This window comes from Lissotriton vulgaris, chromosome 11 (assembly GCF_964263255.1).
Source record: "Lissotriton vulgaris chromosome 11, aLisVul1.2, whole genome shotgun sequence".
Classification (NCBI taxonomy): domain Eukaryota; kingdom Metazoa; phylum Chordata; class Amphibia; order Caudata; family Salamandridae; genus Lissotriton; species Lissotriton vulgaris.
The window spans coordinates 101,167,671-101,195,064 of record NC_141699.1 but is presented as its reverse complement, the minus strand read 5'-3'; the positions used below and the strand labels follow the sequence as shown (position 1 = coordinate 101,195,064).

The window sequence follows — 27,394 nt, the reverse complement described above, 5'->3', positions numbered from 1 at the left end:
GCCGCGGTCAAAATGACCGTTCTACCCCAAATCCTCTATTTATTTAGAGCGCTACCACTACAGCCGCCTGTGGGTTGGATTCAGCAAACACAGGCAGACCTTTCGCACTTTATTTGGCAAGGTCTGAAGCCTAGACTGAAGAGGGCACTGACCACTCTGGCCCCGGAAGCCGGGGGGCTGGGGATACCGGACCTGTGCAAATAATTTCAGGCATCACAGTTGCGCTACTTAGTGGAATGGAGCAAGTCGGAGTCGGTTGGGCATTTTGCCCTTTCAGTCCTGCAGGACTTTTTTGGTCTGAGCCGTCCCAAAGACCCATTGCCTTGGGAGATACTGCTTTGGCATCTATTCACAAGGTGAGGAATCTATGGTTAGAAGTATCCATCAGTTGAACAGGTTACTTACCAGGTCTAGTCTGGCACCAGGGGATATTCACAAGTTAAGGAATCCTCAGTTTGATAGAGTAGCCACCAGACAGAGTGATAATGAAGGTAAGTAATTGGTTCATTTACTTCTTATTCGTAATTGTGGGAAGGACAGGGGGGTGGCTGGAAAAAGGGGAAGACTTACTACTAACCAGGAGTGCTTTGGGGAGGGGTAAGGAGAGTTTCATGTGGACGTTTACCCACTCACTAAAGAGTATACCCATTGCTATACATCCACTTCACTTATAAAGTTACTACAGCCAAAAAAGAACCCCAAAGAGTAGTAAATGTACTTCAGCTCGGACCTGGATGAAGTCCAGCTCCAAACATGGCCAACCACTGGTATCACAACTCCTTACCATATAAAGCTATTTTTCAATTCCAGAAAAAATCCAGTCTATTAGACTGCTGCAGGGTATTACTTATCCAATGGACAGATGGACATTTGTACCATGGACAATACATCCATGTTAAAGTGTGCAGTTTCCTTGCAGATAGCACAGAATCATTCAAGAATTAATGACTAAAATGAAGATTCCTACTATGCATAACTATGGCTACATGAAAGTAAGCTGATCTTATCCACCACTTTGGTAATAGAGCAGTGACTTCAAGGATTGGCAAGAGTTTTCTCGTGTCCGGGCATGTGCCCATATGGAAGTTTGAATTCATGACAGTCCTATCAAGACTTGTTCTATCCATTGGAGCCACTACACAAATGCAGTTGTACACAATTGTCCTTGAAGACTTTCTTGTAGCCTACTCTTAAACTCAGTTAACTAAAGCTGTAAAGCTTTCTGTTAATAAGAACAGTTCAAAGATTATTTAAAAGATGAAATATTGTAGATAACTCATCCATACTTTATTCCTAGGGTCCCCTCCAACTTCCATATTAACCAGAGTATCCTTACCCTAAGCTTTCTCAAACCTACTATTCCAGCCAACAGGCTTTACTTACTCTTACGTTTGTTGGTGTGTTTTTTGAGAACTAAAATGTTTTGGTCTTCTACTCAGCTGTCTTTTGCTTTAATTCTTCAGTTAAGCGATAGCTCTTGTCCAAGCAGAGACACATGGGGATGTTCATAAAATTACTACCTAAAAGGACAACACACCTCTTTGGGTATGGTCTTTAAGAAAGTGATATGGAGGACACCCATATAGTTCTTATAAACTCTCATGCCAGAAGTGGGGCATGAACTGAAGAGGCAAGCCTGAGGGATTTGTTCTACTGAAGACAAATGCTCATCTTCTCACCGTCACTGGTAGACCTGCTTGCTGTTCTATTTCGAAAGCATGTGAGACTATGAAAAAAAACCTATGCTGGGGAAGAAGTGGTTACATAGTCTGTAGCTAAAGCTTAAAATGTTTCCCTTAATACTGCTGTGTTCAGTAAACTAGGGAAGATTAGGTTGAGAAATGAAACTCATTCAAAAGCATGTGAACGTATGAACTATATACACGTTCAAAAACAGTAATAAGAGGTAAGTAATTCTTTCAACCTGTATTTATCAGCAGCTGGAGAGCAGTCTGGTATCGGGTACCTAAAACATTCTGTACATGGGTGGCAAAACTGAAAGATATTGCTCTATAACCAGTAGGAGGGTTTGTGAGAGGCACACATGTAGCAGTAGTGTCAGGGAAGAGTTTATGCATGGTATTGAATCGAGAGAGAGGCTTTAGTCAATCTAGGGTAATTGGTGAAAATGCTGAATGTGCCTGATACGTGTATTTAAAACATACTTCAGGACCTCCGGAGCACTGTCCCTCAAAGTCTTATTTCATAATGTGGATTTTTTTCCAGGTGTTAAGGCTTGCCCAGCTCATTTGCCAGGCAAAACAGACGGCAAAGTCGTTAAGCGAGCACTCTATGGAGGCCTGTTCCAGCAGTTCTTTCTTGTCCTGGTTTGGTTTTGGCACCTCTGATATGAACGGCTCCTACAATGGTAATGACCTGGATGAGGTGGGGCATGACAGTATTCGGAAGACCGATGAGTACCTGGAGAAGGCGCTGGAGTACCTATGCCAGATCTTTAGGGTAAGATAATGTTCTCCACAGGCTGCTTCTGCCCAGTCACCCTCATCAAAACACCATTTCATTCCATAAGGTATATTAACTAATTCAGTATTAAAGGTGTTTTATTTAATCTAAAGCTAATCCATCTCCCAATTTAAAGCATCTACAAGTTTTATTATGAGACAATACCAGGCCACTAACATAGTAACTAGGTTTATCAGTGACTGATGTAAGATTGGGTCCTTAAACAGATCTGGCAAACAACCCCACCTGTCCTGTGGCTAATTGTGCTTATGAAATGCAAGTCTTACTTTACAAAAGCATCTCACTGTGTCTTTTGTGTGGCTGCACTCCAAATTATGCTGTTCCAAAGCACCTCATTCATGGCCCTATATAAACCCTACAGTTGCAGAATTGAATACACACAGGTAACTCATCGCTGCCTGTCCTACACCATTCTCTTGCAAGACAGATATCTATGGCAGTTCCACCAGCCTTCTGCACTAACCTGCATCTTAATCTACACCATAAGATCTAGTTCAATTTTTCAACAGCACCCTCTTCATCAGTGTTTTACTACACAAAACTAAAACTACTACTACAGAACTTATTCCTGACATCTCAGGCCACTGCAAGGGGTTTTACTGTGGCTGCAGAGAGTCTCCAGCAGAAGCACTTTGTATGTTGTGAAAAGAAATGAGAAGCAAACTTACTATCTGGTTTGCACAGACCTTTTATGCAGTGAGGTAGCTTAGTGCTTGAATGACCGTTCTTCAAAATCTCTTTGCAATGTATAGATCACTGGTGTGTATCTGGGAGATCCTGGTTACCCGTTAATGTTTCCAAAATAAATAGGAGCAGTAGGACTTAGATGAATGATAACTTCATGGCTTTCAAGTGTTATAATGCTGTACAGCCTTGTATGATATTTCTTCTTTCTTTTGAATGTTGTAAGCAGCTCAACACTGCACAGCTGACACAGTTAATGGCGAACTGTGAGACAGTACGCAATGAGAATGGAAAGAAGCAACTCCCAGACTGTATAATGAGTGACAACAGGTTACTTCTCACTCCCTTGGGCAGGTATCAGGTAAGAGTTCATGTATTTTTACATTGCCCTAAGAGAGCAGTACTTCTAGCCTGGTCACTAGACAAACTCTAATTAAATAAGTGTTCCTCTAGAATCCATCAGGGTTGGTTCCTACAAAAAGAATTCCATATATCTCTATAACAACTAGGTTCAATCTATATAATTCAGCCTAATTATGACTGTAATTCATGAACTACCACCATGTCTAGATTGTTCTTTCCTGCTAGTTCCCTGGGTAAGCTCAGCAGTAACAGTGAAGTGGTAGATGTTAGAGGTTCTGACAAACTGAGAGCCATGTCTATACTATTCTACCAGTTCTGTTCCTTGATGTGATTTCCTGCTTAGTTATTTCCAGTGTCTTCCCCTCATACCCCTGACCCAGTCAATAATTGATACCACACACACAATGCAGCAGCATTCAACGGTGCGGACACACAAACTTTGTACTGCATCTCAATATTGAACAGTTAGGGTTCCTGCCATAGATTCCATTGTCAGGGTGGTGTGTTGTAGAATTGTTTATTCCTTATTATTTGTTGTGGCTTAAATACATTTTTCTTCGAGGAAAAGTTGGGTAATTTCCAATTGTAGTTTGACCTGGATCACGCATAACTTCCTCTTCATGCAGTAATTACGTATACACTTTATGATTACAAAATTGCGCTCTAATGATTCAAGATTTCCAGTGCTTAAATTGGTGGTTACACCAAATGTTCCCCACCCATTATTTACATAGACCTCAGTCTTGTGTTTGACCTATATAAATCATTTCCATATTTGGATGGAACTTGGTACTGCTCCTCTGTGACCTACAAAACACGCATTGAAGATACTGTGACAATTATTCAAATGACTATTATGTCTTTAGTCAACGATAGGTCTGACTTACTAATTGCCTATCTGGCAGTCTTTTTTATATTTCCAAGATGGCAGCAGTGTTTCAGTGGCGTTCTTCCATACCAAATCCAGTTTAGTGAGGTAACTTTAACTGTCTAGTTCTGTCCAAATAAATAAAACAACGCCAATACGATAATCGGCACGTCCATTTTTAGTATATTTCTAGACCACAATTGAGCCCAATATTGAGTTGATTTGGGCACTCTGCCAATTTCTTTAGGACTCTAAAGATGGCGGCAGAGTTGTAGCTTGGTAGTTCTGCGTCACGATCCTACATGTGGTGTTCACAAGCTGCCAGTTTCTTCACCACTTCCAAGATGATGGAAGTGTTGTAACACCACAGTGCTGCTTTGTAGTTCTAAGTGACGTGATGACCTGGTACGACCATGTGATGGTGCAGTCTCATCGCATCTCCAGGCATAGCAGTGGGATCTTTGTAAGGGATCCATGAACTGAAGGGATTTACCTTACGGGGGACTGGTGTCACAGGGGTGCTGCATGCCCAAAGAACTGGGAGATGTCATGCTTTATTGCAGTACTCTGACAGATTTTCACCTTTATAAGCACAATGCTATTCAGGCTTGCATTTGAAAACTGTAACTTTTTTGCCTATTTGAAAAAAACTGGCGCACTTTTTGACGATGAGAAAAATAGTGTGATCAATTCTTTACCTTCAGACCACTTTGGTGTAAGTCTTTGTATGGTGGTGCACTGTGTGTGCTGTTGCAGAATTCACAAGTGACTTATACAAATTTGTTTTGAATTCCAAACCTCTGATAAACCATGTTATCTATACCACATGAAGAAAGCTGTGTAGTATTGAGTATAAACAGGGTTCAATTCAGTTTCTCATTGAGTAATTGATGACTTCATTAAATTAATGCATTTGCTGTATTTCAACGGGTGTCCAAGCCGAATACTGCAATGTCCCTATCTGGGTGCAGCTATTTTTTTCCCTTCTTCATTCACACACAGTTAGAGACACAACCCCTTCCTGGATTGACTTAAAATAGAAGTAGCGAAGGACCAGTTCTGATAAAAGCCGCTGACCTGGATAGGCCATAAAACAGGGGGCAGAAGCATGTTGACTTTAGACTAAGAGTTTAGATTGCACCTACTCTTAATTACACCGTTTTTAATTAGCGACAGGGAGTGAATGACTAAAGAATTTACACCATACTTGATCCCTCATGCACTTTTTAAACTGACCAGGTCCCTATGGCCTCACTGATAGAGAATGCTGATTCATCTATGAGCCAACTTTGGTTCAACAGCCGAGGTGCCCAGCCTGTAAAGGGGGGCCCTTGGGCGCCATTCAAACCAAAATGATCCAATTCATACACAGTTCATTGAACCATCTTATCCCAAATTTTTCACCAGTTCAAACAGGCTGAACATGAAGACATTCATGTTTCTACGATTTTATTGTCAGTGTGTTGTTTCCATCAGTGTCAATCCACAAAAGATCATTCCTTGTAGTTATACTTTTATTGTAACAATACAACTTTTATCCTTCTTTGTTAAAACCCAATGCATTGCGAGAATGTACTCTCTTCTTCAGGAGTAACTGTAACATAGATGTCAAAGAAGAACCTGTTATAATTATAACCCAAACACACATTACTCCCTTCTTATTAACAGCTCTCCATGCATAAAATATTACCAAACCCCCAATGTGGTCAAACTATTACTCATTCCAATATAAACCTACACATTAAATAAATACGCAGCGCTACCAAACTCAAAAACAAATTTAACCCAGCAGCGGCATCATACATCCTACTCCTGTTTAAGCCAAACTCAATGATAGAGTGAACCTTACAACGAGTTAGCACGTTATGAAAGCAGGAAACAAACTTACATGGTTCATATAGACATTAAATGCCTCCATCAAAAGATGACGATTGGTATATCCAATAAGCCTCAACAGAACACTTTACTCATTTTAGTCAGCTAGCTCGTCCGTTGTTTTTGTACTCCTCCATTGTATTACCCATTATTTTTTATTAGTCTTTTCCCCGTTTTCTATTTCACCTTTTTTAAACCTGAGGTTAATTGCTGTCACCTGTCATCGTTCTCCACCTTACCCCCTCTGAACCAATGGAATCGCCGCCCACTATGCGATAAGCTGCTTAGTCATACGTTTATAAACCCAATACCAATTTGACAATGCTAGAAATTAAATACAAAGTAACCCTTGCCTCATGTTAAAACATCAAGAAAGAAAGAAAAAATTTGAAAAAATACAAATGAAACCGCTGTGAAATTCAGGGATTGCTTACGAAATTACATGAATGTCGGCAGTTCAGTCTGTGAAAACTTTACTTTGTAAATGGGGTGCAAACTCAGGTTAGACAGAAAAACATTGTTAAAAACATCCTGAAGGTGACTGACACGATAGGCAGGAATTCGGGGATCACAGGAGGTGGGAAGGGCAGCCGTTAACTTTACTATCAGGGTATGTAACCCCAGGCCTCCAAAATATGGCATTCAGAGACCTGGCTTGTTACTACTATCAGTAACAGACGGCCTGCTCTTTGTGGGAGGGGATTTCAATTCTGTGGGCTCTAGTACACTAGACCGACATCCACCACGGGAATTAGGTCCCTCCAACAGGTAGCTCCCAGATTTCTTAGACACAATAGGTCTGGTAGAGGCGTGGCGGTCTTTTCACCCTGTAAGCATTCAACTTGCAACATGCATTCCACTCTGGGGCCCACTACAGCCTCTCGAGGATTGATTATCTGCTGATTCCGGCATCACAGGTAATGCACATACAAGAGATAAGACACGATGTATTAGGTATTTCGGATCACTTTCCAGTTTGGAACTCCCCCATGACCAAAGAGTTGCTACGTTGGTCACAATCCATAAGGAAGAGAAGCCCAGAACAGAATGTGCCTCGAACAGGCAGATCTCTCTGTTAAACGCTGAGCCCAAAATTCTAGCAAAGCTTCTCGCTAATAGACTGGTTAAGGTCATAAGTCGAGCTTTATGCCACACCGAAACTCGGCGCTAAACCTGCGAAGAGTTCACAGGGTGTTGGCCAGGGCGGAAACAATTCAGGAGGAGGCAGTAATAGTATCCCTTGATGCCACAATAGCCTTTGACCCACTCGAATGGCCGTATCTCTTTGCAGTGCACACGAAGATGGGTTTTGGGCCGCAATTCATTCAATGGGTGCAGATCCTCTATTCAGACCCACTGGCCCAAGTAGTAGTGAACAATAAGAAGTTGGAGACCTACCAGTTTGGTAGAGGGACGCGGCAGGGCTGCCCGCTATCTCCACTGTTTGCGCTGGCCCTGGAGCCTTTGGCCGCATGGATCCGCTGAGATCCGGTGCTACTAGACCTGAAATGGGCTGGGAGGATCGCATCTCTTTGTATGCAGACGATATTCTCCTCTTCCTGGCCTCCCCAAAATGGTCCTTAAACTGTGTACCTGACATATTCGCCACCTTTGGCCTCCATTCTGGTTACTCGATCAAGTGGCAGAAATTTATGCTTTGTCTGCCTGCCCTCCTGAGGGGCTGCCCGATCCAGGTCACTACGACGGGGCAATTTATGGAAGTCCAAGGGTTTCGATCGCTGGGGCCTCATTGGAATCTCTAAAATGGGTTACCTCTGAGTAAAGGGAGAAGTTAAAACCTTTGCGTCCCTCCAACAGGAGTTTGAGCTAGCAAACACCGAGTATTTCCGCTACCTGCAGGTCGCCATGCGTTGCAGACCACCATACCACACGGCGACTCGCCCCCGGACTCCTCCCCCTTGGAGGATAGGCTGCTAGACGGCTACCTACCCACAAAAACAATCTCATTAACATATAAGAAACTTATCAATCACAATGGGGATCCACTCCGTCCTACGAGAGTCAAATGGGAACAGGGCGGGATAATCTTGGATGACGAAGACTGGACAGAAGCAGTGGCTTCCCCACAGGAGGTGGCCATTTCAGCTAGGCTACGCCTCGTCCAGCTCAAGATACTCCACAAAGTGTATATAACAGGGCCCCGCCTGGTGAAAATGGGAAGAGCGGAGTGTGGTGACTGTAGGAGGGGATGTGGCCAGACGGGTACGTTCTTACACACATTATGAGAATGCAACCACATAAAGCCCTATTTGGGCAGGATCCACACAGTTATGAGTGGCGTACTGACAATGATAATTCGCCTAGAGGCAAAAAGATGCCTGTTAAAAGTGTGGTAACCCACAGACCTGAAAGGGGCACCGAAGACATGATTGCCAAACGAAACATAGCACAATTCTGGGGAGCCAATCATACCCCAACTGAGGAGGCCTGGGTGAGGGACATGGATTGGTGTAGGTTTAGAGAGAAAACGGTGTATGTAGCGAGAGGTTGTCCCCGCAAATGGGTTTCCATCTGGAACTCTTGGAATGTATATTGAGGATCTATCTGTACACCCCTCCCCCCCTCCGCCCCCACACCACTCCCCCATTGCCAGAAATAGACGTCCAGGGATCACCATAAATTGTATAAATTAACAATGTACCAACTGTGAATGTCTTAACCCACATGTGTAACCATGAATACCTTAAGACTTAATGTACCGCAATGATTGACTTTAACCTGTTAATAAAAAGAAATTTAAAAAAAACTACATTCTGAAGGGAGAACGCTCACCCGTTTCTAAACTCCTTTTCAACACCTTTATTAGCTTTGAGGTTGAGAATTTTGGCGTGCAAACCTCAGTGCATGCTCATTTTTTATTTTTTATAATTTTTTATGTATTGATGTTTTGGCATGAGGCAATGGTTACTTTGTATTTAATTTCTAGCATTGTTAAATGTGTTTTTGAGGTTGGTATAGCTGGGTATTTATTTAATGTGTAGGTTTATATTGAAATGAGTAATAGTTTGATCACATTGGGGTTTTGGGAATATTTTATGCATGGAGGGCTGTTAATAAGAAGGGAGTAATGTGTGTTTGGGTTATAATAATAACAGGTGGGAGGTGTGGCTAAGATGGCTGCCTGAGCAGACGTGCTGCTCCGGAGCTCCCACCGATGGCCAGCATTAGCACCGGCTTTCACGGCCGTTCCGGCAACAGTCTGCACCCACGCACGAATTTGTCCAGGATCCGGCTGCGGCGGAGCGGATGCGGGTAGCGGCTCCTGGAGTGCCGCCTGCCCGGGAAACGAGTCGGCAACGGCCGCGACTGGAGGAGGCCTGGTGCGGCCTGGTACAGCGGCAGCGTAGCGTGTAGTGGATCGTGCCGCCCATCGCCCTAGTCGAGCCGGTCATCCCTGGAGGCCCCTCCACAGTGAAGAGGACTGCCCCACAGCGCCGCAACAGTAACAGGCGGGTGAGGCCCACATATCGCCCGCAATCAGGCTTGGCCCCTATAGCTAATAGCCCTGGAACGGAGCGTGCGAAGCTGAGCGCCGAGAGTGAACTCCGCCAACAATAAAGGGGTAAGGAGCGGTCACAGGGGAGGGTCCCACAGCCTGAACACGTGTGGAACCTAGGAGTACAGCAGACGAGAGTGGCTAGACTTTGTGATCGTTGGGAACACCTGAGTGATCTAGGGAGTAGCAGCGGTGGTGCCCCTCGACATTCCCACAGAAGAAGCCTACGCGTGGTCCCTTGGCGAGGCAGGAGAGACGCTTATGGTTGCAATCTGTTGACGAAAGGCTGGTTCCGGAGCTGAGGGGGAGAATGGTGTGGGTTATGTCCTCCTCCAGAACTTAGAAAGAAAAGACTATTAAGGGCTAGTTCGTCAAAGCACAAGTGGACCAAATGGCCTCTAATGGGAAAGCAGGATCCTTGGATCCGCAATCCAGGAAGGCGGACGGAACGGAACCCATCACAAAGGCGTTTCTTGAGTCCATGTTCGCAGTCTTGAGGGAGGACATCCATAACCTGAAACAAGAATTCACATCTGAGATCCGGGAGGTCAGGCGTGATATGGACGGCATTGACGAGAGAGTGGCGGACCTGGAAGAGAAGAGCGATGGGAGGGACACGGAAGTGGCAGCTCTGCAACAAGAGCTTCCCAGGATCCACGACCAGCAAGTGGACTTCCAAGCACACGTCGAAGACTTGGAGAATAGATCCCGGCGCCATAATATAGGCATCAGAATGGTGAGCGTAGACGAGAGCTCGAAAGACCTTTTCATCTACTCCAAGGAACTCTTCAATCACATACTAGGCAGGCCACTGGAGACAGAGTTGAGGCTGGATCGAGCTCACGGAGTGGGACCCTGAGGGCCCCATCAGCGCCGCCACCCGATATACTTGTTTGTGTGCAGGACTTTCAAACCAACTAGGCCATCATGCAGAGGGCTCGACAAATACACCCTATACAGTTTCGGTCTGACACTCCGGTACTCTACCAAGATTTATCTTCCCTCACTCTCCAAAGGAGAAGAACCTTCAAGCCAATTACTTTGCACTTGCAGCAACGCAACATCGCCTACAGCTGGGGTCACCCGTTCCGACTAGTGTTCCGCATGGATAATAAACTGTACCAATTGCGCTCCTTGTCTGAGGCCTGCAGACTGCTTGGTGTGGACCTGCCGGAGCCTGAGGGGGAAGATGCCGACTCCAAGGAGGAAGCTGAGGACTCCAGGCCCCGGTGGCACATGCAAGGCCACAGGCGTCGGCTCTGGAAACCTCTAGCTGCAGAGGTATTGTAGGGCAGGAAGGCGGCGCTGGAGGCTTTCTAGGCGGATCCATCAGGCAGCCCCACCGGCTGACTTTAGTCGCGAACCTCACTGCCTGCCTGATTTTCTATGGCCCAGGCTGTTGGCGGGAGGGAGACATCGTCTCTGTTGCTATTTCACCCCGATAATCTTACCATGATCAACCATGGTTGATGGACTGTCTATCTTTGCTTCTTTTTTCTTACTTAGATTTTTTGGTAGTTGGGGAATTGTGGGGGGGTTCGAGGGAGGGGGTCCAGTGCTCCAAGTCCTGCTTTGCTCCAGTGCCCGCGTAGTTCCGCCGGCCCACATGATCCCTCCCTGTTTGGCGCTCATGATTGCTGAAGCTACCCCACTAGGCTCCCTATTTATTAAGCATGGCTTTGCCAGTAATCTGTCATGCCCGATGTGAGAAGTTGGTCTGATATGTGATGTCCACTATTCTAGTGGGCACCCTGTATCAGTCCAAACAACCCTTATGGTGATGGTTGTAAAGTCAACCTTATAGACCAGCTATCCTAGTGGTAGCATGGACAAACAGTCTTAGGCTAATACTTCAGAGAGCATGTGAAGCCAATTGTTTTACCAATAATAACCCCTTGAATACCAAATGAAAGGACACCACACAAGGTATATATAAAATATATATGTATTTATTACTAACACAACCCCTCTGCACTCTTTATGAGTTCAGAGTTCGAGATACAGCACACGTGACCCAATAAGCATACTATAAGTTGCACAAATACAATACAATTCTGCCCTAGGGGCCTCACGAACCATATAAGTGGTATAAGAACCACTTCAGAACATATGGATAGGCCTAGGGAATCGCTGGGACTACACTGAACAACCACAGGTTAGGAAGTAGGAGTCTCACAGGATGCTTGTGCAGTGTTAAACACACACACAAGTTCTCATAGACTTTCAATGGGAACGTAAAAATTAGAAACTAGTTGATTTCAGACAGTCCGGGTGGACTTGCGGGGAAACACAGTTAAAACAGGACACTTGGATAGTTATTACCCATGGGAGCACCAGAGTACTCTAGTTACCTCACCCAGGGAAACCGGGTGCATAGGTGTGAAGTCGTGTCAGAGTTTTGTCGTCGATTCCTATGGAGAGCTGCAAGAAGATGCTGCAGGCAACCAGGAGAAAGATGTCCGGGTGGATCCAAGGGTGGATCGAAGAAGTGAAGAACCTGAAAGCAGAGGACAGAGTCTGGGTCACTAGCCAGTGACCAGGAAGGAACCAGGCGATGTCGAGCTGTAAACAGGTGAAGAAGTGAAGCTTGTCTCTGCAGCCACGTGGACCAGAAGGCGTCAACGACGACCAGGCGCTGGATACGGACTGTCCCACGAAGGCTCTCGCTGTTGGCGGTGTCGGCTTCTGGATTGGAGACAACAAGCCTTGGCAAAGGCAACCCACGCAGGAAGTGAAGATCAGCTTCTTGTACAGACCAGCAAGGTCTGTGGAGCTTCCCCTTTAATGGAAAGCAAAAGCAAGCCCAGAGCAACCAGGCAAGCAGCGTTGTTTCAAAATGGAGTCTTCAAGATGGCCACTAGCCGGTGGGTTGGCAACCGCGAAGACGCGTCGAGAGAAAATGCAAGAGCAGGCCCCACGCGGTACTCGTGGAGGGCTGAGCTTCGGTGCACTTACGACTCGGGGTTGGGGCTTCTCAAGTCTCAATGCACAACTTCGAGGACGCCTCAGAAGCTGCACAATTTAGCAAAGAGCAAAATGGCCAGGTGTCCGCTCCTACGTCTCTCGTGTCCGCCACGGGTCTCAGCTTTGCTTAGGTGTGGGTCGGGGTCGGAGAAGTCTGGAAGTCCAGACCTGTGAAGCAGGGTCGTCGGGATCCTTCGGGAGCGTCGACCAAGCAAACCGGCAATTCGCTAGGTGGTGCCTGTTTGCACAGGGTGGTCACTCCTTGACCACAAGAGAGATTCTTCTGCCTTCTAGTTGCAGTAGAATGTCGAAGGTCCAGAGTTTCGTTTCAGAGTTTCATTTCAGGATAATCTAAAATCTCTAGACTCATCTCCTAGCTTTATACTGATTAAAGGATCTGGATTACCTCCTATGGCTGGGGCCTGGGAAGGGGGTGGTTACACCCCTTTCCCTTTGTCCAGTTTAGCGCCAGAGCTGGGGCGGGAGTGCCCCAGCAACTGGTTTGAACCGGGCTATGCATGGACCACCTGTGTGCCCCAGGCAGTGTCTCATTTCATTCAACCCACCCTGCCCCAATACACTCTAGCCTGTCTGGGGAGGTGCTAGCACCTCCCAAGGCAGGAAAACTGTTGTCCAGGCCTCCCTCGCTGTAAGGGCTCCCAGCTGCAGGAGGTCAGACTTGTGTCTGTGGCAGCAGCATCTATTTTGTGATGCTGAGGCTCTGTTTAACTTTAACCGGGTAAAGCTACAACTACATGTCTTCTCTCTCTAGAAGGGTGAAATGCTACCCCCGTCGCCAGAACTGGCGAGGGGGTAGTATTCCAAAGCGTATGACACCATACATGACATGTTTCGATAAAGCCAAACCAAAGTTAGCATTAACCCAGAGGATTACAATGCACTTAAGAGTATATGGTAGGGCTATATCATAGAACAGCTATAAGGACATGGTTCTGAAAGCTGCAGACAGGCTCAGCTCATGCTAGAGCACCATCTCACATAAAGCCAAACCTCCAGGATTGTTAAGGCCTGCCATAGGAGTGACTTATAGGTATATATGTGTGTATATGTAATGGTAGGTATAGGGATACTATACCTAAGCAAGGGGTGATTACACCACCATGCCCCAGCTGAGGGATCAGCCAGTTGTGTCAATGTAGATGGCCAGCCAGTGGTGGCATAATACATACTGCAGCCCCTGGTAGGCCTTGGATGCACCTATGCTCTGGGTACCTATTGTACACTATACAGGGGCTCATAAGGTGACCCAATATCCAATTGGAGATGTACCTAAAGTACATGGAGTCCATTTTACAGTGAGAGCAGATAGCCTTGGGCCCTGATTAGCAGGATCCGAGGCCAACTAAGTCGAAAACCAGCTAAACACTAGGCAAAAGGTTGGGGTAAGCATATATCCACCTTCCTACACCCGACACACCCTTAAGATCTTAACCCTCAATGTGAGGGGCCTAAGTAACCCTGTGAAGTGTAGAGCAGTGTTGTCATGCCTAGAACACACCCAGGCTGATATATGTTTACTTCAGGAGACTCATCTGCTGGGGCGCGATTGTTATAGACTAAGGGCGCGCAGGTTTGCCACACAGTTCTTCTCCTCGTGCTCTGCTAAGACGGCCGGGGTCGCGATTCTAGTGGCGCAGCGCTTTAAGGGGGAGGTTCTACACAAAAGCGCTGAGATTCAGGGGCGACTTCTGGCTTACTGTTTTGCTTTAAGCGGCCTAACGTTTACTATTGGGTCCCTGTATGCCCCAAACGAGGGTCAGGAGAGGTTCCTACATTCTGCACTAAATGAGGTCACAGCCACGCCAGATCGTAACATCATTTTGGTGGGTGACCTAAATCTGGTATTTGACAACCAACTGGACAGATCCAGCCAGCGCACCCACCAGGTGGGGGCACTCTCTGCCGAAGGGCTGGGAAGACTGCATGACCTTGGGCTCTGTGACCTTTGGCGTAGTTTCCACCCCCTAGATAGGGAATACTCTTATTATCTAACGCACATAAGACCTACGCAAGACTTGATCACCTACTAGTCTCAGCCCCGATACACTCATTCACGACCTCAGTTGAAATAGGGGTGGCCTCATTATCTGATCGCGCTCCAGTGGTCGCCACACTCTCCCTTCAACCCACATCACGACCTTCCAGGGTTTGGTGCCTTAGGGATTCTCTTTTACACAGAGCCGAGGTTATAAAGCACATGCATGACGCCGTCACTGACTACCTCTCCCATAATGCGAATACAGACACATCTCTTGCAACACAATGGGCAGCACTGAAGGCTGTGATTAGGGGGGAATTCATTGCTCTTTCGACGGCAGATAACAGGGAACGCCAGTGTAAACGCGAGGAGCTCACAAGACAGGTCCGTGAACTAGAGCAGATGCACCAAAGGACGGGCGCCCCCAGGGTGTGGCGCCAGCTCAAGGCTGCACGCCAAAAATTAGTGGCGCTTGATCAAGATAGCAAACAAAACAGGTGATGGACAGAATGTGGATCAATGTCACACATTCACCCCAGTCCAAAGATCTGGGCCCAAATCCATCGTTTTTTTGCACTCCACACCATCCTGGGTTAGACAATGGCGATATGCAAATCAGCTCTGACCCTGTGCCCCATGGGAACAGTCCAGTCCGAACTACAAAAGCCATGTCCTTCCCAGAACGGAATCAAGCATCCGAGGACCGGACCGGTTTCGAGGTAACACCTCTCATCAGCCCGGCTAGCTTGACTCCAGTGGTGTGGAGTGCCTGGGACCCACGTCTGAGCATCCCCAGCGCACTTATGGCGGTAATTGCAAACAAAACAGGTGATGGACAGAATGTGGATCAATGTCACACATTCACCCCAGTCCAAAGATCTGGGCACAAATCCATCGTTTTTTTGCACTCCACACCACCCTGGGTTAGACAATGGCGATATGCAAATCAGCTCTGACCCTGTGCCCCATGGGAACAGTCCAGTCCGAACTACAAAAGCCATGTCCTTCCCAGAACGGAATCAAGCATCCGAGGACCGGACCGGTTTCGAGGTAACACCTCTCATCAGCCCGGCTAGCTTGACTCCAGTGGTGTGGAGTGCCTGGGACCCACGTCTGAGCATCCCCAGCGCACTTATGGCGGTAATTGCAAACAAAACAGGTGATGGACAGAATGTGGATCAATGTCACACATTCACCCCAGTCCAAAGATCTGGGCCCAAATCCATCGTTTTTTTGCACTCCGCACCACCCTGGGTTAGACAATGGCGATATGCAAATCAGCTCTGACCCTGTGCCCCATGGGAACAGTCCAGTCCGAACTACAAAAGCCATGTCCTTCCCAGAACGGAATCAAGCATCCGAGGACCGGACCGGTTTCGAGGTAACACCTCTCATCAGCCCGGCTAGCTTGACTCCAGTGGTGTGGAGTGCCTGGGACCCACGTCTGAGCATCCCCAGCGCACTTATGGGGGTAATTGCAAACAATACAGGTGATGGGCAGAATGTCGATCAATGTCACACATTCACCCCAGTCCAAAGATCTGGGCCCAAATCCATCGTTTTTTTGCACTCCACACCACCCTGGGTTAGACAATGGCGAAATGCAAATCAGCTCTGACCCTGTGCCCCATGGGAACAGTCCAGTCCGAACTACAAAAGCAACATTCGGTCCATCACCTGTTTTGTTTGCAATACCGCCATAAGTGCGCTGGGGATGCTCAGACGTGGATCCCAGGCACTCCACACCACTGGAGTCAAGCTAGCCGGGCTGATGAGAGGTGTTACCTCGAAACCGGTCCGGTCCTCGGAGGCTTGATTCCGTTCTGGGAAGGACATGGCTTTTGTAGTTCGGACTGGACTGTTCCCATGGGGCACAGGGTCAGAGCTGATTTGCATATCGCCATTGTCTAACCCAGGGTGGTGTGAAGTGCAAAAAAACGATGGATTTGGGCCCCGATCTTTGGAGTGGGGTGAATGTGTGACATTGATCCACATTCGGTCCATCACCTGTTTTTGTTTTTGCAATACCGCCATAAGTGCGCTGGGGATGCTCAGACGTGGGTCCCAGGCACTCCGCACCACTGGAGTCAAGCTAGCCGGGCTGATGAGAGGTGTTACCTCGAAACCGGTCCGGTCCTCGGATGCTTGATTCCGTTCTGGGAAGGACATGGCTTTTGTAGTTCGGACTGGACTGTTCCCATGGGGCACAGGGTCAGAGCTGATTTGCATATCGCCATTGTCTAACCCAGGGTGGTGTGGAGTGCAAAAAAACGATGGATTTGGGCCCAGATCTTTGGACTGGGGTGAATGTATGACATTGATCCACATTCGGTCCATCACCTGTTTTGCTTGATCAAGATAGGGCAGAGTATGTGCCCTCTGGCTACGGCACGCCTATTATATCGGAATCCAGCCATCTGCCACCGGGCCTTATACAAGATTTACAGGCCATGCTGGCAGACTATAAGCAACGTTTTCCGCCACAGCAGGTCGTGCCTCCACTCCAACCTGTGGCTCCGGTTCCTCAACCCGAGATTCCACCACCTAGGTCTCCGGTAACGGAACTACCTCAACCTGATGTGCCTACACACACCCCGGATACTTCTTCGGATGAAGTAGAGGAGGGCGAGTTGCCAGATAATCCTCAGCTCCACAACCTTCAGACTCACCCCCTGAAGATATAGGTGGCTTCCATAATCTTATGCAGCGAACTGCAACTAGATTTCAACTGCCGGTAATAGTGGAACAGACAGAAGTTTTTTCTTCATGATTTTAATGAGGAGACTAGGAAGGTGTCAAGAGCCATTCCTATTATAGATTATATATGGAAAGAAGGAGTCAAAGTGATGAAGACTCCTGCTTCTGTTCCGACTGTGTTACCAAGGATTGATAAAAAATATCGCACTCCTCTCAATAGTCCTTCCTGCCTCATTGGACACCCACGGCCGGATTTGGTTATCTCGCAGGCCGCGGAGCAAAGATAAAAAAAACCCAGCCACCCCCATCATAACACCACCAGATAAGGAGGGGTGTCGTTTGGACCTTATCGGTAAAAAAAATTCCACCATGGCTGCTGCCTCGATCAGAGCTGCAAATTCTTTGGCGAATATAGGGCGCTATGATCGCTAAATGTGGTCAAAGAGGGCTGCTATGATCAGTCTAATTCCAGAGGATAAAAGGCAAGAGACACACAAGATCTTACTGGAGGGGGAACGTGCAGCTGCAGAAACCATAGACTGCGCTTTGGATATTGCAAATACAAACTTTAGACAACTGGCAGGAGCTGCAGTTCTCAGACGACATGGCTGGCTAACGGCTACCACCTTTAGGCCCAACTAAAGATCTTGGACATGGCTTTTGACGGAGAGTCTCTATTTGGAAAACACATCGACGAGGCTCTCCAAGCAATTAAGACGGACACTGACACCGCAAGATCCCTAGGTGCATTGCAATTTAAAAGAGAGGATCTTTTAGAGGTGCAAGAGGATGTGGATACTACTCTAGAGGAGGTTACTACCATCAAGGCAGACAATATCAGCCTCAGTACCGACGGAAATATCAGTCTTCTTATCGCCAGTCCGGAACTGCTAGTTTCTCTCGCCAAGGCGGACGAAAGCGCACAAACAATCTGGGGCAAGACGCTCACTGAAAACCGTGAGATCAGCCGGCGCCAACCTTAGTTCCTTCCCTCCCTATTGGCGCGAAGATATCTGCCTTTCAAAAACAGTGGCAGCGGATTACATCCGATCAGTGGGTGCTGGACTTAGTTCAACATGGACACACCCTGGAGTTTGTCACCAAACCACCAATAACTCCGTCCAGGGGTCCCCCTCCCCCTCGTCTTCACTTATTGTTCAAGGAAGTTTATTCAATGCTCCTCAAGAACGCCATAGAAAAAGTTTCTGTTCATCAGAGGCGGGTAGGCTTCTATTCCTGTTTTTTCCTCATAAAAAAGAAATCGGGGGAATGACGACCGATCTTGGACCTGCGCAATCTCAAGAGATATCTCAAGAAGCAGGGTTTCCGCATAGTCACTCTTTCAGGCATTTCTAATTGCCTAAACGAGGGAGATTTTATGGCTTCTTTGGACATGGAAGACGCTTACTTTCACATCCCAATTCACCCAAAACATCGAAAGTATCTCCGTTTCACTGTGGCTGGCGCCCATTATCAGTTCAAAGTACTCCCATTTGGCTTTAAGTCGGCTCCAGGGATCTTTACGAAGTGCCTGGCTCCGGTATCGGTCAGGGATCCAGGTGTTCCCGTACTTGGACGACTGGCTAGTTGAAGGTCCATCAAAGTGCAGAGTGCAGAACGACATAACAGAGTGTTGCAATCTCTTTGCATCCCTAGGACTCACTGTGAACGAAAGCAAATCTCAGACTCTTCGCAAAAGAGTCCTGCCTTTCCTAGGAACTCATCTGGACACGAAACAATGCAAGGCATTCTTCTCTCAAGAAATGCAGCTCAGTCTACAAGCATTGGTCATAAAACTGTCAAAAAGAAAGTCACTTTCTGTTCGCCTGTTTGCTTCACTTCTGGGAATGTGTTCATTGACCATAAATCTCATTCCACTGGCACGTCTCAAAATGCGGCCTCTACAGGAGGAGTTCCGTCTCCAGTGGCAACAAGCGACAGGTTCCTTTGAGGACATCATCGAAGTCACCCCACGCATGGTAGATGCTCTTCAATGGTGGACACAACTGCACAATCTGAAACAAGGACTCTCATTCTTGCAAACTCCTCCGGACTTCGTTCTAACGACAGATGCGTCCATGGAGGGCTGGGGAGGTCATCTCCAGGACTTGCAAGTGGAGGGCAAATGGTCCCAGAAATACAAACAATGTCACATCAACAGTCTAGAGTTGAGAGCCATCTTTCTATCCCTACAAGCGTTCCTTCCCAGAATCGCAGGGTCTTAAGTCCTGGTCAGAACGGACAATACCACCAGCATGTTTTATGTAAACAAGCAGGGAGAAACAAGGTCAGCTACGCTGTCAAAGGAGGCTCAGGAGTTATGGGAATGGCTGACACTTCACAACATAACTCTCAAAGCGGAACACGTCAAGGGCCTCCACAATACCCTAGCAGACAAACTCAGCAGATCCTTGTCAGATTGCCACGAGTGGGAGCTGGACAACACTCAATTCACCAAGGTGTTTCAGACTTGGGGCCAGCCAACGTTGGACTTTTTTGCGACCCAACAGAACAAAAAATGCCGGTATTACGCCAGCAGATACTCTCAACAGGGATCAAGAGGGAATGCCCTGTCCATGCGATGGTCAGGGATTTATGCCTACACTTTTCATCCGATCCCTTTGATTCCACAAGTATTGCGCAAAATGAAACTGGAGAGCTGCTGTCTCCTTCTAATTGCTACCAAATGGCCTCGTCCGCATTGGTTTCAGGAGTTCATGTTATTATCGCAGGAGCCTCCAATCAAACTTCTCCCGGCTCCAACACTACTGTCACGAAACGGGGGTCAGATACTTCACCCAGACCCTCAATCTCTGAAATTGCACGCATGGCTCCTAACTTCTTAGAATTTCAACACCTCCAGATTCCTCAGGATTGCCAGGACATTTTAAAGAAAGCAAGGGCCCAGAGCACATTAAAGACTTATCGTCTCAAATGGAAGCAGTTCTGCTCCTGGTGTAATTCAAACGCTTTACACCCTATTGCAGCTCCACCAGAAAAAAAATCTTCCTTATCTCTTACATCTGGCTCGTTCTGGTCTTTCTTTCTCTTCGATAAAGGTCCATCTAGCGGCTCTATTCAGGTTCAGGAAGGTGGCTGACATTCCTTCATTATGCTCTTCATCGCTGGTACAACAGTTCATGAGAGGTCTTTTCCGGACTTATCCTCCGGTTAAACCTTCACCACCGGAATGGGAACCCAACACGGTCCTTTCACAACTGATGAAGCACCCGTTCGAGTCAATTCACAAAGCCGACCTCAAGTACCTGACATGGAAGGTCGCCTTGCTTTTAGCCCTCACTTCTGCCAGAAGAGTGGGAGAAATTCAGCTTTCACTGTAAAGGAACCTTTCTCTCAAAAGTATGTCACTCTTCGAACGAATCCAAATTTCATACCCAAAGTGCCTTCTCAGTTCCATCTAAACAAACCAGTAAAATTGCAAGTTTTCTTCCCAAACCCTAAAACCCCGGTGGAAAGAACACTGCATTCTTTGGACGTTAAACGATGTCTGAAGTTTTATCTTCAAAGAACAAAAAGCTTCAGGAAATCAGATCAGTTGTTTGTGGCTTATGGCCAAACTACACTGGGAAAAGCGGTCACTAAAGCCACAATTTCCAGGTCGATAGCCTCCGCGATCCATTTTTGCCACATCAAATCCAACCGACCATTACAAAGAACTGTCAGGTCGCACTCTACAAGAGCTGTGGCAGCGTCTACAGCATTGTTTGCAGGAGTGACGCTAGAGAATATCTGCCGTGCTGCGACATGGAAGAATGTCCACACGTTTACAAGACATTACTGCCTGCAATCAGCAAATCAACAGAATGCAGCAGCTGGTCAAGCGGTTTTATGTCACCTCTTTCCATAAGAACAGTTTCAGGTAACCAATGTTTTGTTCATCTTATAATAAGTCTATGCCTTTCAATATTTCTGTAAAGGTTAAAGATGTACATGTTTTACAGATTACTTGCTTCTTTGGTAGTGGTATTACTTTTTCTGTTTAATATTATATGACTGCTCTTTACATTTAGTCATGTTTTTCATTAATAATGTATTTACTTCACTATTTTTTGGTTGTTAAATATATGTTTATGGGAGTGTAACACAATAAGTCTCCCACCATCCGCAACCGACTTTTGTCTGGCATACTGCTTGCTATTCTGATTCAGGCATGTGAATCTATGAAAGATACCCCAAGCACAGGGGAAGTTCCCCAAGGCTGGAAGCATGCTTTGGTCAGACCTCTACGTAAGAATAACTCCATTCCCTGGACCGATCTGACAAACCTGAGACCCATCTCCCTCCTCCCTTTTCTAGGGAAGCTTACTGAGAAGTTTGTAAATCGGCACTTATCTAAATACATAGAAAGTGCGGGGGGACTTGATCCTTCCCAATCGGGTTTCAGGCCCAGGCACAGCACTGAGACCGCCTTGCTGTCCGTCGCTGACGATCTCCATATGCTACAGGATAAGGGTTATTCCGTTATCCTGGTGCTTTTAGATCTGTCAGCGGCGTTTGACACTGTGTCACATGATATCATGACCTCCAGACTCATTGACATCGGTCTGGGAGGCAAGGCGCTGGCCTGGTTAAGGAGTTTTTTCACCAAGCGCACTCAGAGAGTCATACTGGGTCCTTACCAGTCAGAGGAGGTGGAGATCTCTAAGGGGGTGCCGCAGGGCTCCTGCTTGAGCCCAACGCTTTTTAACATCTATGTGGCACCCCTAGCTAGCATCATGAGATCCCACGGGTTCATCCCTGTATCGTATGCAGACGATACTCAACTCCTCTTCCCTTTCAAAATCATGACCCCCGAAGTGCGTAACTCCTTTGCCCGGGGGATGAAAGAGGTGGCCTCCTGGATGGCAGCAAACTTCCTTCAGTGTAACGTCTCAAAGACTGAGGTGATGCTTTTTGGAGAAGCCAAACGACTGTGGACTCTTGACTGGTGGCCTCAAGACCTAGGCCCAGTCCCTGTGCCCAAAGGGGTAGTGAAAGATCTAGGAGTCAAACTGGATCAGGAGCTCGCCCTTAAACATCACACTAATCAAGTGGTAGGCTCCTGTTTCCATGTTATTGGTCTTCTCCGAAGGGTATTCCCCTTGTTACCTGATACCACCAGGAAAACTCTAGTTCAGTCGCTTGTGTTGAGCAGACTGGATTATTGTAATGGTTTGCTGTTAGCCGCCAATGAGGGCATCATTACCAGACTCCAAGTCGTGCAGAACACGGCGGCACGTTTAGTTCTGAATGCCCCAGCACGCACACCCTCAAAACCGTTGCTGAATCAACTGCATTGGCTTACAGTGAAACAGAGGGTGTTGTTTAAAACGTGCTGCATCATCCATAAATGCCTCACTGGTAAAGGTCCTGACTATCTAACTAAAAATGTGTTCCTTACATCCCCCCCGAGAGCTCTGAGATCTGGTGATCAAGAGTTGTTATGTGTCCCCAGGTTCTGGAAGACCAGACAAGGAGGAAGGGCTCTGTCTGTAGCAGGACCAAAGCTCTGGAACGATCTTCCTTACGACATTAGAGTCTGTAAGGAACATTTTCCTTTTAGGAAAAAATTAAAAACTTTTCTGTTTAACTACTAGTTCCGTTAGGCATTTCTTAACCTTAAGATAGAGCCTGTTTTGGTCTCAGATGCTGCCAAAGGCGCGGAGATACTCCTCAGGGAGTCGATTCCCAGCGCGTTATAAGCATGCAAATAAATAAAAATACTGGATAAGAAAACAAGTTACTTACCTGTAACTTCAGTTATCAAGCATTGGTATCTTTCATAGATTTACATGCACCCACCCTCCTCCCCGGAGAGTCAGTTCTCTAATTTTTGGGATACTCATTCCTACTTGTGCTAACGAAAATCTGAGGAGAACTGGCTCTGCAGAGAGGGTTCTAGAGGGTGCTGTGAGCTGATTGGTTGGAACAAAGACTGGTCTTTTTAGCATAATGAGGTAGATAGTCTACTACAATCTAGGCCTCAGGCCTTTCTCATAGGGCCTACTACTGTAATTTACTTTTGGCACTGCTTTTTTTTATACCGTGGGACTCCCCCTCGGCGACGGGGAATGATTCAGGCATGTGATTCTATGAAAGATGCCAATACTGGATAACTGAAGTTACAGGTAAGTAACTTGTTTTCATATATAGGTGTTTTCTTAGCAACATTGTATGTACCGATAATCAAGTTGAGGTTAAGGCACTGTTCAACAGTGCTAATGGTGCTCCTGAACCCCGCTGACAAGGGTGTAGGATCTGAGCTAACTCGGCCCATCACCTGATCTTATTATACAGAACCCTCCCCAGAGTTTTCAGCGTATTATCAAACGGGGAAATCGGCCTGTAACAACTTGGGTTGGAACAGTCCCCCCTTTTAAAAATCGGCACGATAATGCTGGAGGACCAAGTATTAGGTGTGGTGAATTTGTTAAATTATTAAAAACATTCAACAGTAGGGGCGCCCAAAAATGCGGGTGACTTTTAGTAAGGTCAATGGGCAAACCATTGGGGCCGGAGGCTTTGCATCTTAGGCTCTGATCGATAGCCTCCTCTACTTCCGATAAGTCAATCAAGACCCTAGTGGTCTTTGCATACTCACTAGTAGCTGTAAGTGAGACTGGGGCAGAATAGATCTTCCTGAAGTGTGCTTCCCAGGACTCACTAGAAATAATGTAGCTAATTGTGGACATAGGATGTCCAAAGGACCTCATGCCTTTAACAGCGAACGTAAAATCCTTGCCATTTTTTAGCAAGGTAGCCCGAGCAAGATTGTCCCAGTGCTCTCTTGTGATTTCCTCCTTTCTAGTTGCTATAGCTAGTTCATAGCGTAGTCTAAGTGATTTAATAAGGGAGCTGTCTCTAGGTTTCTTAACGAGCGCCCTTTGGAGAGCTCTATTAGCTGCAGAACAGTCAGCGTGAAACCAACCTGGGTCCGGATGAATTTTCTTAATAGGCATAGACAATAACATTTTGACGCCCGCACAGAGCTGCGTAAAAGCGTCAACTGCCTCAGAGTTATGTTCCTTAAATGACAGACAAGTGTCGATTAAGTCAGAGTGAATTCTTACCATCCTGCCAAATATGGATATGTTGTCTATACCACGCCAGATCAATCTGAGGTTGTCGGTAGAGGGGGACAAATCCCTTGCGCCACACTCTTTATCGTAGGTCTTTCTGGATACGAGACTCAAAGTTAGGTTAATAGGGCTTTGATCCCCATGAAGTGTAGAGACTACCTCAGCTTTTAGCACACAATTCTCTAAAGGGGTAGTGATAAAATATAATCGATGGTAGAGGACGAGCCCCTGCCTCTGTAGGTAGGTTCTATGTGGCAGGCTTTTGCCGGGACTGCGGAAAGCTCCATCACATCCGAGAAGTTATTAGTACTTAAGAGGTCCAATAATTGGCCCCCCTGTTACATAATGGTGCCATATTCGTGGGATGGATGGTAGAATGAATACGCCTCGGTAGCTTAACATTAAAATCACCCCCTAAACAGATTCCCACAGGTTTAACGACACGGTTGATTGTCTGTAAGTTATAATTGAAATTAAACAAATCAATAAAGTTCATATTAGGGGCATTCTTAAAATCATTGTTATAAAAATTAATTAAATAAAACAAGATCCCCCTTTTATAGGTTATGACCTGAAATGTATCATTATTGGTGGCGAGGGCCCTACCACGACCCCCTGCCTTGATATTAATCCAAAGTGAAAGGCCTCCTGCCGGCCGTCCGGAGTCAGGGGTGGGAGCTATGATGTTAAAACATTCAAACCCCTCCAAATATAGCTCCTGAGTGGCCCAAGTCTCCTGAAACATTACAATTTCCTGTTTATAAACTAACTCCAACCAGTCTGGCCGATTTATTTTAGACGCAAGACCTGCAACATTCCAACTCAGTACTTTGAGGGTGGGTCTACATTGAGTATCGTTGGGATGTCAGGTTCGCAAGATGGGGATACAATTAAAAGAGGGTACTGGAGTCAGGGGTGGGAGCTATGATGTTAAAACATTCAAACCCCTCCAAATATAGCTCCTGAGTGGCCCAAGTCTCCTGAAACATTACAATGTCCTGTTTATAAACTAACTCCAACCAGTCTGGCCGATTTATTTTAGACGCGAGACCTGCAACATTCCAACTCAGTACTTTGAGGGTGGGTCTACATTGAGTATCGTTGGGATGTCAGGTTCGCAAGATGGGGATACAATTAAGAGGGTACTGGTGTTAAGAGGGGAGGAGGTAGTCAATCCTGACTATCCAGACCCGATAGGGGCAAAAATCTGATGTGTAGAGAGAGGGGGCGGGCAGTGAGAGGCGTGTCAGGGAATTATACCCCCAGGGAAGGTTTGTAAAAGTACCCCAATGGCAAAACCCAGTTCTCTTCCAGGGGATCCTCATCAATAGTCATAAGCACTGAATATTCCCGCCCATGTGCGGGACCCCGGAAACAATATAAAAATATATATGTAAAAAACACATATCTCGCTCCACATATATGTATGTACATATATTATTTTTCTCACAACAATGCAGCTCCATAACTGAGGGTAAAAACAATGTAAACACATATACATGCACTGCAATTATTTAGGAAGCAAAAGAAAGCAAACACATTAGGTCAAATAATCTTTGAACTTTGTGTTTTAATGAGTAAACCACTCATAAATCCTGAAAATTGCTTATAAATAGACATTGTTAGCCCTCAGGCTGCATTGTAAAAACAATAGCATAGAAAATGAAACCATTTTCAACAAAAACTGGCACCGTGCCTTTAAGGCAGCCATGACCCCAGGCTTCCCATCATGCCTCAGGGGTGACAGTTAGGTCAGTTGTTCTTTCCGGCTCCTTCAGTCAGGACCCTTTCTGTCAAAAAATATTCCAACTAATCTACAATTTTTGCTTTCACTCGACGTCTTTTAGACATAGGGTGTTGCTTAAACCTTTTTTAGGCTTAAAAAAGGTATTTTTCCTGTCAAAGATGCCATCTCTCTTTGACAAATGTCCTTCATGTGGAAGGAAGATGGCTAAGACTGACACTCATTCAGTCTGTATCCTGTGCTTACCAGATTCTCATTCCTCTAAAACCTGTGAACACTGCCAGGTTTTAACTTTCAGGACTCTTAAGGAACGTGAGAGGATTCGAGTTTATGGGCTTTCTGAGAGAGGAAGATCTCCCAAGAAGCAGAAAAGTCGGAAGGCGCGGTCGACGTCGAGAGAAGCCCCGACTGGTTCACATTCGACGTCGGGATCGTAGTTGGAGAAGCAGTCGACGGCGACGAAGAAGATGTCTTCAGCGTCTACATCTAAGGTACCTCCGCTACAGTCAGCGTCGAGGGATAGGTCACCGTCGAAGCGGAAGAGCTCGACGGCGTGCCATATGACGTCGAAGCAGCATCGTCATGCTATGACGTCGAGGCATTCTCCGTCGACGTCGGGCCTTCGGCGTTCGACGTCGAGTCATCCTCCGTCGACGACTAGTCATGGTCGTTCGGCGTCGAGGGAGCCTCTGTCGACACATCATCGGTCGACGTCGATGCAGCCAACGTCGGCGCCTGGTCAAGAGCGTTCGACGTCGAAGCGTCATTCGGACTCGAGGCACGCCCAATCGCCGGCGAAACAACGGCGATCAGCGACGAAACAGCCTCCATCGACGTCGAAGGACAGTCATCGCCACCCGAGGTCGACGTTAGAGAAAGCACGGTCGACGTCGAGAGAGCGTCTGCCTGCTCGGGGCTCGGCGTCATTACGACCACCGTCGATGGATCAGCAAAGATCCAGGGAACGGAGCTCTTCGCAGCCAGAGAACATTTCTCCTGCAAGATCAAAGGAGACGTCACCTTTGACACAGGTGGTTCAGGACAAGATAAGTGACACATTGAACCAGGCTCAAGTCCTAGGACCACAGTTGGGTTCTCCAGGTTCAGCATCGGCTGCGGA

At 46.7% G+C, this 27,394-nt stretch overlaps 1 protein-coding gene across 2 annotated transcripts in view; it reads left to right on the top strand.

Moving 5' to 3' along the window:
- The window catches only part of SMPD4 (sphingomyelin phosphodiesterase 4), a 601,593-nt gene that overhangs the window by 516,286 nt on the left and 57,913 nt on the right, over window positions 1–27,394 (top strand). For both annotated transcript variants that reach the window (XM_086942783.1, XM_086942784.1), the window contains 2 exons: window positions 2,227–2,460; window positions 3,398–3,529. In XM_086942783.1, coding sequence (XP_086798909.1) covers window positions 2,227–2,460; window positions 3,398–3,529 — 366 coding nt within the window. The remainder of the gene's footprint in view (window positions 1–2,226; window positions 2,461–3,397; window positions 3,530–27,394) is intronic.